Source organism: Melopsittacus undulatus, chromosome 5 (genome assembly GCF_012275295.1).
Source record: "Melopsittacus undulatus isolate bMelUnd1 chromosome 5, bMelUnd1.mat.Z, whole genome shotgun sequence".
Classification (NCBI taxonomy): Eukaryota; Metazoa; Chordata; class Aves; order Psittaciformes; family Psittaculidae; genus Melopsittacus; species Melopsittacus undulatus.
Window position 1 is genome coordinate 31,577,577 of NC_047531.1, and position 14,048 is coordinate 31,591,624.

Sequence of the window (14,048 nt, forward strand, 5' to 3'; positions counted from 1 at the left end):
CTCAGCTGACTAGACTAAGTGCTCCAGCACAGTGAAAATGTGAAGCTTTTCCTTGTTATCAAAGGTTACCTTGTTATCACACTTTACAAGAGCATTAAATGTAACTGCTCAGGAGAGACCATGTGTTTAGAGAAGCAGGCTTGTAAGTTTGCAAAGTCTTGCAAGTAAGAATGACAACTCCTTTTTTGTAAGGTTTCACATCAAAGCACAACATGCATAGTATAAACAAATGTCTAGATAAAAATATTAAGCAGTATTTTTGTATAGGGATTGGAATGGTTCCATATTTGCCAACCTTCCAAATAGAAATAGTGTGTGTCTACGATAATCTTGGATCTTCTTTGAGAAAAAATGCTTCTGTCAACAGTGGGCAAGTGGCAGTTTGATATTCAGCTTTCTCACTCTTGCCAACTAGATTCAAAGATATCACAGATGTTTTCAATCCCTGGGTTAGGGCTGCTGACTAAGAAACTAAACAGAAATTGTAGCAAGAAGTAACAAATGTATTGGTTAAAGGTTTGTTACAACACCTTGTTTGCGAAAAGGGCAGACCCTTCTTACTTAATCCTGGATGCTTGCAATATGGAAATAGGCGTCTGAACCGGTTGTGTTCTTTTATAGTGAATGAAGAGAAAGACACCACTAAAGTGCTAGTACTCTGACCTATTTTGCATGTCTACCATGGGGTGAGATGGACTGTGTGCTAGAAGTTCTTCCTTCTCTCCCTTAGCTATAGAGAGGATCTCAGCTTAAAAACAAGTCCACTTAAGCAATCTTTGCTGAAAAAGGGCTTAGCATTTAGCATTAGCAGGTCATTAGTAAACAGGTAGTTTTGAAGTCTAAACTGTGGGGTTTTTTTTGTAAGCACTAAGAGCCATAACTACAGGTGAACCAAGCATCTCTGCAAGGGTTCAAGTCTTCAGACTGCATAAACCTTGAATCAATGGCATCGGGTATTGGGATTCACATTAAGCACAGTTGGTTTTTGTATCCTCTGTTTTTAATGTGCTTGATCATGTAGCTTCAAATCAGTGGGATAAAAAAAAAAAAAACAAAACCAAGCTGCCGTAATTTGGTTCACTTTCAAAAGCAATACAATCTGATCTGTGGAGTGCCTCGCACTGAGCAATAACTTATATAAATATTTTCCCCAGAAGTGACTCATTTTGTTTATGTTTTTTCACAGCTTTATAGAAAGTAACAGCTGAGTATTGAGGAGAAACTAAATTGTGTTTTCTAAGTGGAACTGCTTTCAAGTTCTTACTTTACTTTATTCACAGATGGGGCATCATTCCCACCCTTTGTTAAGAAGGATCAGGTACTGCGCTTCTTCTCCTCCGATATTTGCAGGTAGGCTGGTCCCTTCCTGGTGTGTGTACACACCTGTGTGTTCCATCTGAATGCTTTTTCATTTCAGAGGGTGACTGCAGTGGCTGTGCTTGGGCCTAGGTCACCAAGGCAGTTCAACATAAACATTTCACCTAAACACAAGGAAAATTCTTGAGCTGTGCTCATGATTCTGAACCTGATTCTACCACTTTAATTTATGTCACATAGTAGACTATTTATGGTGTATTTTATATCAGCCAGTTAAAGAGGTATAATTTAAGGATATCTGACACTGCTGTGAGCTGCTACAGATCTTCAACTACCCTGACATCTGTTGGGGCGATAGTACGGCCCAGCACAAGCAATACAGGAGGTTTCTCGATTGTGTGGAAGACAACTTCCTTCTGCAAGCAATAAAGGAGCCAACGAGGAGAGGTGCTGTGCTTGACATCGTGCTCACCAACAGGGAAGGGCTCTTTAGAAATGTGACTCTCCAGGGAAGTCTTGGATGCAGTGATCATGAGATGGTCAAATTTGAGGTCCTCAGGACAGTGAGAAGAGCGTGCAGCAAGCTGACTGCCCTGGACTTCAAGAGAGCAGATTTTGGGCTCTTAAGAAACCTGCTTAGCAAGGTTCCATGGGATATAGCCCTAGAGGGCAAGGGGGCCCAAGATTCTTGGTTAATATTCAAGGATCACCTGCTACAAGCTCAAGAGTGTTGCATCCCGACTAGAAGGAAGTGCAGCAGGAGGGCCAGGAAACCTCCTTGGATGGATAAGGAGCTGCTGAGAAAAATTCACAAGAAAAAAGAGGCTTATAAAAGGTGGAAAAAAAGGACAGGTGGCCTGGGAAGAATACAGGGATGTTGTCAGGGTAGATAGGGACCAAGTTAGGAAAGCTAAGGCCCAATTGGAGCTAAACTTGGCAAGGGATGTTAAAGATAACAGGAAGGGATTTTATAGGTATGTAGTGGCTAAAAAACAGACTAAGGACAATGTAGGCCCCCTCCGGAAGCTTTCAGGAGAACTGGCTACACAGGATTTGGAGAAGGCTGAGGTTCTGAATGGCTTCTTTGCCTCGGTCTTCACTGGCAAAGGCTCTGACCGCACCACCCAAGCCTTGGAAGGTGGACGCAGGGACTGTGAAAACCTAGACCTTGGGCCCACTGTACATGAGGATCTGGTTCGAGACCATCTTAAGAACCTGAATGTACACAAGTCCATAGGACCTGATGAAATCCATCCGCGGGTCCTGAAGGAGCTGGCGAATGAAGTTGCAAAGCCACTGGCCATCATATTTGAAAAATCATGGCAGTCAGGTGAAGTTCCTGATGACTGGGAAAAGGGAAATAAAACCCCCATTTTCAAGAAGGGGAAAATGGATGACCTGGGGAATTACAGACCAGTCAGTCTCACCTCTGTGCCTGGCAAAATCTGGGAGCAGATTCTGCTGGAAGGCATGCTAGGGCACATGAAAAACAATAAGGTGCTTGGTGACAGCCAGCATGGCTTTACTAGGGGAAAATCCTGCCTGACCAATTTGGTGGCCCTCTATGATGGGGCTACAAAAGTGATGGACAGGGGTAGAGCAGTTGATGTCATCTACCTGGACTTGTGCAAAGCATATGACACTGTCCCACATGACATCCTTGTCTCTGAATTGGAGTGTCATCAATTTGATAGGTGGACCACTCGGTGGATAAAGAACTGGCTGGATGGTCACACGCAAAGAGTTGTGGTCAACGGTTCAATGTCCAGCTGGAGACCAGTAACGAGTGGTGTCCCTCAGGGATCGGTGTTGGGACCGGTCTTGTTTAATATCTTTGTCGCTGACATGGACAATGGAATTGAGTGCGCCCTCAGCAAGTTTGCCGATGACACCAAGCTGTGTGGTTCGGTTGATATGCTAGAGGGAAGGAATGTCATTCAGAGGGATCTTGACACACTTGTGAGGTGGGCTGATGCCAACCTCATGAAGTTTAACCATGTCAAGTGCAAGGTCCTACACTTGGGTTGGAGCAATCCCAGGCACAGCTATAGGTTGGGCAAAAAGGAAATTCATGGTAGTCCTGCAGAGAAGGACTTGGGGGTGTTAGTCAATGAGAAAATGAACATGAGCCAGTTTCAGTGTGCACTCACAGCCCAGAAAGCCAACCGTATTCTGGGCTGCATCAAAAGGAGTGTAACCAGCAGGTCGAAGGAGGTGATTCTGCCTCTCTACTCTGCTCTCGTGAAACCTCACCTGGAGTATTGTGTTCAGTTCTGGTGTCCTCAACATAAAAAGGACATGGTACTGTTGGAACAAGTCCAGAGGAGGGCCACGAGGATGATCAGGGGACTGGAGCACCTCCCATATGAAGACAGGCTGAGAAAGTTGGGGCTGTTCAGCCTGGAGAAGAGAAGGCTGCGTGCAGACCTCATAGCAGCCTTCCAGTATCTGAAGGGGGCCTACAGGGGTGCTGGGGATGGACTATTCATTAGGGACTGTAGTGATAGGACAAGGGGTAACGGGTTGAAACTTAAACAGCAGAGGTTTAGACTTGATATAAGGAAGAAATTCTTTACTGTGAGGGTGGTGAGGCACTGGAATGGGTTTCCCAGGGAGGTAGTGAATGCTCCATCCCTGGCAGTGTTCAAGACCAGGTTGGATGAAGCTTTGGGTGATATGGTTTAGTGTGAGGTGTCCCTGCCCATGGCAGGGGGGTTGGAACTAGATGATCATGAAGTCCTTTCCAATCGTAACTATTCTATGATTCTATGATCTGTGAAGGACTTTGAGACAGGGTTCAAAGTGGTGAACTTCTTTTAAAATCAGGACCCATTAACCTGCCTTGGTCTGGGCAATCCCAAAACCTTGGTCTGAGAAGGCAATAGGTACAGCTTGGGTTGATTCGGCCTGTCTTTGACATTTCTTCAGAACATCACTATGAAGAGCAGGATTTACTGTCATACATTAGATACTCAAAATTGTTTTCTCACAGGATATTTTTACATATTTTATTTTTGAGTATTTACAAACAAACAAACCTGCTTACTACATCCCATACTGATGGCTTTTCAGCCTGCTTCTTCTGGTGTGGATATCCAGTGTCCCCAAGTTCTCCAGTGGGATTGCTGCAAGCTATGTTGTAAGATTTAAAGTGCATCACAGTGTATTTACTTTGGGAGGTTCAACCCCTTTATTTGTTTTGCTGCCTGGAAACAGCTGCTTCCCCTTAAGAGGGTTTAAAGTGGGTCATTTGCTGTGTAGGCTGTTTTTGAAGATCAGTATTTTTACATGATGTTCTTTTTCTTTTTTTATGAAGTAATTTTATTCCCAAACTGGAAAGCATTTCACAAGTCATGGAAAAGGCAATCCTGTGTAGAGGAAAAATTACTAAATTCTTTGGATCAGTTGCATGCAGTTTAAGAAATCCCTCTCACTATTGAATTCTCACAATTAATGAACAATGAAGAAGGACAGTAACAGTCACTCAAAGGTTATGCTGAATAGGGTCATGTAAAAGGGTTCTGTCCATGTTGCAAATGCCAGAACCCTTCTAAATTTTTTCTTTGCTGCAATACAAAGTGTGGCTGCTCTGGTTACATTACTGTGTAACAACCATGTCTCCCTATCATTTGATAATGTATCAGCAAAAAGAAGGTCAAGTGGTATTCTGATTCACATGTAATGGACTCAGAATATTGCCTGCATCATAAAGCTTAGATTAGTATTATCTATTAGGTCAGCAAAACTCTATACCAGATCTGATTTATATTGCTAAGTATCTCTACTGTAGTACAAAACCTATCAAAACTTTCGTAACAGTGTGTGTAGTAGCATGTAGGGAAAAGATCTCTTAGTTAATATGTTAGTTTTGTGTATATTGTTTATTAGCAGTGTTAGTATTTGTGTCTGTCTTTTTTTGAGTATTGTCATGCTCACCTCTGAGCTTGTACATCCTTTTGTAGAGGTGTGGAATACTCTCCATTACAGAGGAACACCCTTGCAAACTGCTGAATAGTGTGCAGAGAGCCTGGTCATTGGCTCTCTAGAGTAATTGTTTAAGAGGGTGACAGATGTGGGATACTTAAGGAGTATCGCCATGGACTCAGACTTGTAATCCAAATGACTGAAACCTGTTTCTCCTTTTCTATACTCAGATCGATCTACGGAGTTTTCCAGGGCGAGCAGAATGTGAAGGGAATCACACTGTACCGTTTCGCAGTTCCTCGTGAAGCATTTGCATCGCCTGCTGAAGTCGGCGATAATTATTGCTTCTGTACAGATCAAGTCATATCAAAGAACTGCACAATAGCTGGAGTCCTAGACATTAGTGCCTGCAAAGCAGGTATAGTAGTGACACAGTACTGCCAAACAAGCCATTTAACCAAGGAGGAAACGGGTTTAACTGTAACAGATGTGCTACTTTAAGATACAGGACATTTGTGTTTGTGAATACTTCTACAGATTGCTGTGAGACCTGTCACATTTCATGAAATGAGCACTACAATATTTCTGTATTTTTCATAATGCTCTGCAAAATCGTGATAACTAGAGCTCATATACAGAGATTACAGTAATGCATGTATAGAAAGGAAAACAAGCAACACTATAAAAGCCAGTGTAGTCACAGTCCTTCTATTTGTGATAACTTACACACATGGGGTGTGAGTGTGTGAGTTGCATGTACATGCAGATGTGAGTTGTGTACACACATTCAGAGACTGAGAGACACTACTGGCTTAGTTTAGCATCAGTGCAATATAATGAATATACAGAGACTCTGCATTCGGTGCAGAGTGGACAGCAGCAGTTCCCTTCAGGCTTGCTTTCTGCTAAATCAAGATCAGGAGGGTGGGTGAAAACAGTGAAACTCAGGTCCTCACCTCCGTGTGAAACTGGGAGCAATACCTATCCCACAGACAAGCAGATTTGTAAGCACAGTTTATTTCACCGTGCGAATTTCTCTCATGGAAGTAGAATAAAAGAAATGCTGAAACTTCTTTTGGGGGGTGGGACTGTTAACATTTTAATCAGGATTATCTGTCTACATAAAACACTGTGTTTGCATGGGAAACCTGAGAAGATGAGCACTGAAGCAAGGCTTAATGATTCAAGTGAGTTTGTTTTGTTTTTAAACAGGAAGGCCAGTATATATCTCTCTCCCGCATTTTCTTCATGCAAGTGAGTCTATATTGCATGATGTTGAAGGCCTGACCCCAGATGAGCAGGAGCATGGGACATTTCTAGATGTAGAGCCTGTAAGTCCAAATATTTAAAAATTGTAACTGAGTGAACTTGCAATGTTTAAATTTAATTACAATAGAATAGGCCTTTTACCAGAGGGATGAGCAGAAGATACAATATTTTCATGCTTGCTTCTGCAAGATCTGATCAGTGCTATGTTTTAGCAAGGGAAATTTAGAGCAGAACTGTGTTTCATTATGACCTTTAAAGTTTGGAAAATAAGTTTTGATTTTTCCTTACTGAAAATTTAGGATTAAAGGGCCTCCTCAAACTTTGAAGTACGCTATATATTTTCTATGACCTGCAAGTGCTTTAGAGAAAAGTATTTCCTAAGAAAATTCTGTTGCCTCTATACTTACTTTTTTATTTTCTACAGCTGCCCACATTTGTATAATTATATCTCAATTGAAATATCATAAATATAAATCGGTTTATTTCCAAGCAAAATGCTAGAAGTCTAAACAGACTGGTATAGAACAGATCTAATATAGCCTTTGTGTCTTCAATTGTCCAAGAGATCTTCCAAACTAAATGAATTTATGATTCAGCTCTGATTTCGATTTCCTCCAATTTTACAGCTACTGCTATACAAATGATCTGAAATCTTAAGTTTAAATGCATTTAGAAAAGTTTTCTGAACTGCATGATGAATTCTGTAGTTCCAAGATTTTATTTTGCTGTCTTTGCATTTGTATGACAAGAGAAAATTCAGGATTTTCACTCAACTATTTTAGTCATATAGTTTAACAGTTAAGCTGTGTAACTTCAGTGAAGACATATAAAATTAAATCTTTTTTTCACCTTATTTGGAATAGAGAAATCAAACAGAATTTCCTAAATCTGATATGAAATTTTCAAGAATCACACTCTGTTTTGTTTCTGTGGAGGATAAAGGGGAAAAGAAGGAGATGAAGGAGATCTTACATTTCTTTTGATATGTTCTTTCTGATATGTAATGATCTCATTTTTTTTTTTTGGCTCTATGCAAGTTAAACATTCTTCTTTTTGAAAAGAAAATTTGGCTGATTTTTAATGGGAAAAGAAGCCCCATCTTAAAACAGTTCATGACTGATTTAGTGTTTTTAACCTATGTTTTGCCTTCAGATTCAATTGCAAATTGCAAAAGTAACTGCGTTAAACCCACAAAATCCGAACTTCTAAGAAAAATGTGAGACCCTTAGAAACATGTAAATTTCATAAAATTGAATCCTTCAAAGCACAAGGATAAAATGACAGCAAAGTTCTTTTAGGCACAGTCCATGTTCTAGGCTTCAGCATCCAATTCAAAAATTTAAATTACTGTGATTGGGTTTTTTTCTTTTCTGGTTTTAGATCACTGGTTTCACACTACAGTTTGCAAAACGACTGCAAGTAAACCTCCTTGTGAAGCCTGCAGCAAAAATTGAGTAAGTACTAATTCATTATTTAATTTTAAAGTGTTTTTTTAAGAGAGGCAATTGGTCTAGGAAAGTATCAGTAGAAATGGTGGGGAAAGTAGGAATGAAAATACTTTCCCAAACTGTTTTTTCTTTCTTGCAAATATTTTAGTCCTGACTTTTTAGAGAACATGAATTTCACAGAAAGAGCAATCTTTCTTGAGTAAGGGACTACCCAAGTATTTTAACACACATCTGATTTTCTCCACAGAACCTTACAAGGCAAAATGTTCTTAAAACTACATTCTTACAAATCCTAAATGGGAGTCATGAAGGCAAAATGCATCCCCTGAAATAAATCCAGTGAGAGAATTTGTGTGCTCTGTCACTAGATGGATTTTATCACAAGGGTTGACAGGTCTCTTGCTGTTTCTTTTCCCTTCATTGGCCCAAATGTACATGCACAGATGTGCTTTTCATTATCCTGTACCTCTGGCAGGTGAACGTGACACAGATGTTCAGACTCTCCCACCAACACCTAGCTGTGTCCAGCCTTTCTTCTTTGTGACTATCCACATATGGAAGACTAAACAGAAAGAGATGGTTGCCTGATATATAAATTGGATGTAATTAATTGTAAGCTATATTTTTTTTTTTCAGTCCAAAACTATACTAAAAAGGTACATCTGGAAATTAGAAATGTAGTTAGAGGAGAAGAAAAATGTTTAAGTAGAGGCTGGGCTTATGCACCAAACTAAAGGTAACATGCTGTACTTATTTTCTCATTTCAGAGCTTTATCAAAAGTTCAAAAACCTTATATTTTTCCTCTTCTTTGGCTAAATGAGGTTAGTATATTTGCTGTCCATTAATTTTCACTGTTTTAAAAAACCCCAAAAATGAAGCAAAAAAAAAGAGCTAGCTTTTCTAGTCTTGGTGTCCTGAAATTGGGCAATTAAACACACTCTGTGATTTGCACACACCAAGAATATATTCAGCAAATGAAGGCTTGCATACTCATCTTTCACTGACATTTTTTCTTGCACTGTTTCAGTCTGCTGTTATTGGGGATGAGAAAGCAGAAATGTTCAGAACTAAAGTCACTGGTCGCGTCCAGATGCTGAATATGCTGCAGATGGTGTTAATGATTGCAGGTGCTGTGCTGTTCGTCGCATTCATGGGTTCCTACTTCATATGCAGATCAAAGAAATTAAAATAAGTAAGTAAGCACTAACAGCTCAGTCCTCGGCAGAAGCTTTTTCTCAGGGTTTCAAGAAGCTCAGAATCATTACTTATTTATCTGTTTTTACTTTTTAAGTACTGGTAAATTCAGCAGTTGTTCTGTGGGGAATTATCCAGAATTTCAAATTCTCTTCTTAGCTTTAAACTTTCAGGATGTAATTAATGCACTGAGGAAAGGATATTGAGACCTATATCAGGAGATCAACATCTTTTTTTATTCCAAAGTAAAACATGTTTTTTGTGAGTTTATGAAAATTGACATTTTATCTAAGACTGAAACTGTTCAGCAGTGCCCTCTAGTACTTCTCTGGGACACAGGCCGCACAGCTGCAGATTCCTGTGCTCTTCCATGACGTATCCCTGTCTGAGATTCAGAGAACCCACTATAAATGACACTTTTTATTGAGTGTTGGATAGGGTTTCTCAATTTGTTCTCTCAGTTGTGCATCACTATCATTATAGGGTAAACATCTCCTGAATTCATAGTCCACTAAGACCGAATGTACTCTCGTTATGGGTAGAATATCTAAGTTGTTGATTAATGCACTGATTGATTAATGGAAACAAACAAATTCTGGAAACAATTGAAAAAGAAGTTCCACGACATTAATGTTATGGTGAAAAATATGCTGAATTCTAATTTTATTTCATTACAGGTAACAAAAGATTTCAGAAGTAGTCGGAGTTTAATAGAAATTTCAGCCAAGCAGCATGTTAAAATTCAAAGACAAAAGGTATGACTCAAGGCACAGCCAGTCCTACATGCTGCGGAATTCAACACACTTTTCCATTTTGAGAAGACCAACTCATCAACACAAATGAGCTGAAGTTTCCAAAGGTCCACACTTCTGGTATCACTCAAGAGGTCACCATGGAAACTATGCTTTCCAATAACTTTGATTATTTGAACCTTGTTACACATTTTAAATTACATCCAAGCAGACTGAAGTTGAGGCGCATTTGGATTTTAGTCCACCTTTTGCCATTTATGCAACTTGCTACTTTTCATCTTCTGGGATTGCAAGACAAATGAAAGCTGTTTGCTGATCTTCTGAGCACAGGCTGGGAATGACAACACCCTCGAGCTCATGCTGTGCTCTAGATGCTCTTATTATAATATTTCTTTCTGTTCCTTCAAGGAATGAAAGCTGCTGCAATAGAACTGCTCTCTGTCCTCTATTCAGGGACGCGAATTGCGTTGAATGTGAAGTTTATTATGTAAAGTTACTAACTGTAATACATGAAGTTAATAAAAGACTTACTAAAATATGTGGTTTATACATTTTATACGGACATGGCTCATAGGCACACCACAGTCATTCATTTCTTGATGGAGCTCATAGACACTTGGCTCCGCAGCTGTCTAGTAATCTGAACCACTTCCTAACCCCCAGCCTGCTACTCCACTGTTCTTTCTGTTGCCTCCTGTGTGCACTTCTTTCTGGCTCTTGCTTGAGCACCCGCCTCTGCTCTACACTAACCCACTTTGCGCAAGGCCTCCCTCGGCGAATGATCTGATATATCCCCTTGAAGGTCAAGACAAAATATTCCAGAATGCTCCAGACACAGGAAGGACTGAGATAATGATTTGGATCAAACATCAAAGGGTTCCATTTCCTTGCTATAGGAGAACATTAATGAAAACAGATAGCCCCACTTCTTTCTGATAAACCATCTGCCACAAGATAATTTGTGCAACCGTTTGTTTAATGAGGTGCATCAACCTGTAGACAGGTGGTAAACACTGCCACCCACATAAATGGCTTACTTTTTCATTTAATCTGAATGCCACATCTTAGAAATGGGAGTCAATAGAGCAGATACTGAGTGTTGTGGGGTCCCTTCACATGAACTCAGAATGAGTGCCTAAGTTCAGCACTTTCTAAGATTTATCTTTGGATCTTTTGTGCCCTTAAATAAGAGCTGCACAGAAAAAGGAAAATCAAACATGGCTAGCCTCTCATAGCCTGGGAATAATACAACAATGAACTTTAAATCAGAGACTTCTGTTGTCCTAGTAAAGGACAGTATCTTTGGCCAAATATCTTTAGAAAGGTGTTTTCACCCTTTAGAAATGAAGAGGAAAACCCAACAGAATAAAATGCTATTGTTTTAATCCCATAGTCTTTGTAAACAAAGTTGTGCAGCAATCAATAGAGCTGGTGAGTCACAGAAATCCCAAGAGATTATTCTTGAAGGCAATCTCTATGTGGTACATGCCTACACTCTTTTCCAGCTATGAGCTGGAAATGCAAACTGGCAGGAGATGTGAAGAAGGCATGACACTCAAGGGAAGTTTGGCTCCCCTTAGAGAGCCCATGCATTTTCTTGCTCATGGTGCTTGCTAGTCAATGAAAAATGAGACTTTTCTCTCATCTCTACATTATTGCTGGTGTCACATGTGATGCTTTGTTCCCATATTAGTCTGGGGACAGTTTGACACAAATAAAAGCATCCCTAGAGTCCTATGGACTGATCAAAAAACTATGAGGACAGCTAAAGACAGAGTCACCTTCTCCCCTGAAATAATCACAATTCTGCTGTGGTTCAAGATCTGAAACTAAGTTTTTATAATAGAACTAGTCTTTTGTGTCAGAATCTAACAGTGAGATGTTTCCACAAAAGAAACAGCAATGCTCCTGTTGTTATTGATACACTAGCATTTCAGCTTAATTTCCTTTGGCTTCAAATCCATTGTTGGCAAGTTAGTTTGCTCTGCTTGTGTTTATAGTGCTATGTGATGCTCCAGCAGCAGTGATGAAGGAATTCAGGCCATGATTTTAAATGTCTTAGGGCCCAATTTTGCATGCACAGAGTTTGTTCTTATGTATAATCTCATTGATCTCAATGCAGGTTTAGACGTTCAAACTATGGTCAGCACCTAGACTACACTTGAATCATAATTAATAGTTATTTTGTCCAAAGCATCAGTTACAGTTATTGTTAATTCATGTTATTAAGGTTAGTGTTAAGTATTTACATTTGTTCGAACAGTGCAGGATAAACATTTATTCGACATGTTAATAAACTCAATACAAATAAAATAAAGTTCAAACTCTGCTTTCTGAGATCCTTTATGTCTAATTGTAAATAAAACTTTCTGTGTTGAGTAACAAAGTCGCTCTGTTTCTTTTATTGATATTTTGGGCATGTTTTATGTTCCTAGGGGTTGATTTTAAGTATTGTTGAATAAGCAAGCTTATGGCTAACCTTGTTGTCATTGGGCTCTGGCATATCACAGCTGCTTAGAAGTGCGTATCACCTTTCATATAGTATTTTATAAATACCAGCGATATGCAATGTTTATGCTCTATATTATTGTCCCGGTTTTGTCTGGGATAGAGTTAGTTTTCTCCCTAGGAGCTGGTGCAGTGCTGTGTTTTGGCTTCAGTCTGAGAACAATGCTGATAACACACTGATGTTTTAGTGTTGTTTGGTAGCACTTACCCTGATCAGGGACTTTTCAGTTTCTCATGCTCTGCCAGTGAGGACGTGTTCAAAAAGCCAAAAGGAAGCAGTGACAGGACACCTTACCCAAACTAGCTAAAGGGATATTCCATACTACAGCACGCCATGCCCGGTATATAAACTAGGGGAGTTGGCCAGGAGGGACGGGTCACTGCTCAGGGACTGGCTGGGCATCAGCCAGCAGGTTGTGAGCAATTGTATTGTATATTGCTTGTCTTTCTTGGGTTTCATTGCTTTCCCTCTTTTTACCTCCCTTTTTCATTAGTATTATTATTATTATAATATTTTACTTTGTTTCAATTATTAAACTGTTCTTATCTCAATCCACAGGTTTTACCTTTTTTGAATTCTACTCCTCGTCCCACCAGGGAGGGAGGTGTGAGTGAGCTGCTGTGTGACACTTAATTGCTGGCTGGGGTTAAACCATGACAATTACAACAAGGAGGAGACCATGTGGGCTGAGTTGAGCATCAGCATGTCTAAACTGAAGTAATTCTAAAACAACACAAGGAAACCAAGCTCAGAGACAGACCTGCTTTTAACTCCCTTGAGCTGGAGGTGTTGGTAGCATGGTGCTAGCACATCGAGCAGCGCATTACAACATCTTTTACCTGCTCTGCTGGCTCAGCAGGTTGGGTGGGAGGCCAGCCTGGCTATGCTCACACCTCATATTCCCCACCCTCTCCAGCTCCTTGTGGGTAAAAATCACCAGTGAAAATCAGATCTGACCCAAGATATAATAGCCCACATACACCCCAGAGCAGGTGTGCCAGCTCTTGATCTCTAACTAATTATGCTTTCAAATTCTTTCTTAACACCTGCTCTTCCCACCTATCCTACCAGTGTCTCTTAAAGTAATCTAAACACGCTACTACACCCTGCAAAAGAAAGAAAATGAATGTTTTCCCTATTTTTCTAACTGTGAGACTAGGCAAGGACTTGTTTTATTCATGGGTGCACACACCAGCAGTATTTTAAAAATTAATACGTTTACAAATAATAATTATAAAAATATAATAATATTTAACTATAAATTGTATAAGTTTTATATTGAAATTATTAAATTAAATAATAAATGAATAAAATATGTTTATAGCTTTTCCTTTGGTTTTTGGATTCATTTTCTTAAGTAGTCATGTAAACCCCCAAATCAGAAAGGCAAATGGCTCACGCTCACCAAATGCAAACTGCATTTACAAATAGATGCTACTAATTTTCTATTCCCCGTTTTCTCTTTGCATACCGGATATCTCTGACCCTCTTCCAGCTTTACCCAAAAGAACCAGGGACTTAAAACCCACCCCAGCCAACTGGACTGTGACTTTTCTCAGTTCTATTGTGCAATGAAAGGAGCCAAATGCTTTGCAGCAGGCGCCACCCAAAGGGCATACAGATTTTCACAAGTT

General features: G+C 39.8%; 1 protein-coding gene across 13 annotated transcripts in view; it reads left to right on the top strand.

Annotated features, from left to right (window-relative positions):
* The window catches only part of CD36 (CD36 molecule (CD36 blood group)), a 36,922-nt gene extending 24,688 nt beyond the window's left edge, over window positions 1-12,234 (top strand). For 12 of the 13 annotated variants that reach the window (XM_031048356.2, XM_031048359.2, XM_031048361.2 and 9 more), the window contains 7 exons: window positions 1,281-1,350; window positions 5,472-5,659; window positions 6,454-6,572; window positions 7,891-7,964; window positions 8,726-8,780; window positions 8,987-9,151; window positions 9,831-12,234. In XM_031048356.2, the coding sequence (XP_030904216.1) occupies window positions 1,281-1,350; window positions 5,472-5,659; window positions 6,454-6,572; window positions 7,891-7,964; window positions 8,726-8,780; window positions 8,987-9,151 (671 nt within the window). In that variant the 3' untranslated portion in view covers window positions 9,831-12,234. Of the gene's footprint in view, window positions 1-1,280; window positions 1,351-5,471; window positions 5,660-6,453; window positions 6,573-7,890; window positions 7,965-8,725; window positions 8,781-8,986; window positions 9,156-9,830 lie in introns of those variants that run through there. The other variant, XM_031048368.2, reaches the window with a different exon arrangement.
* Window positions 12,235-14,048: the final 1,814 nt, after the last annotated feature.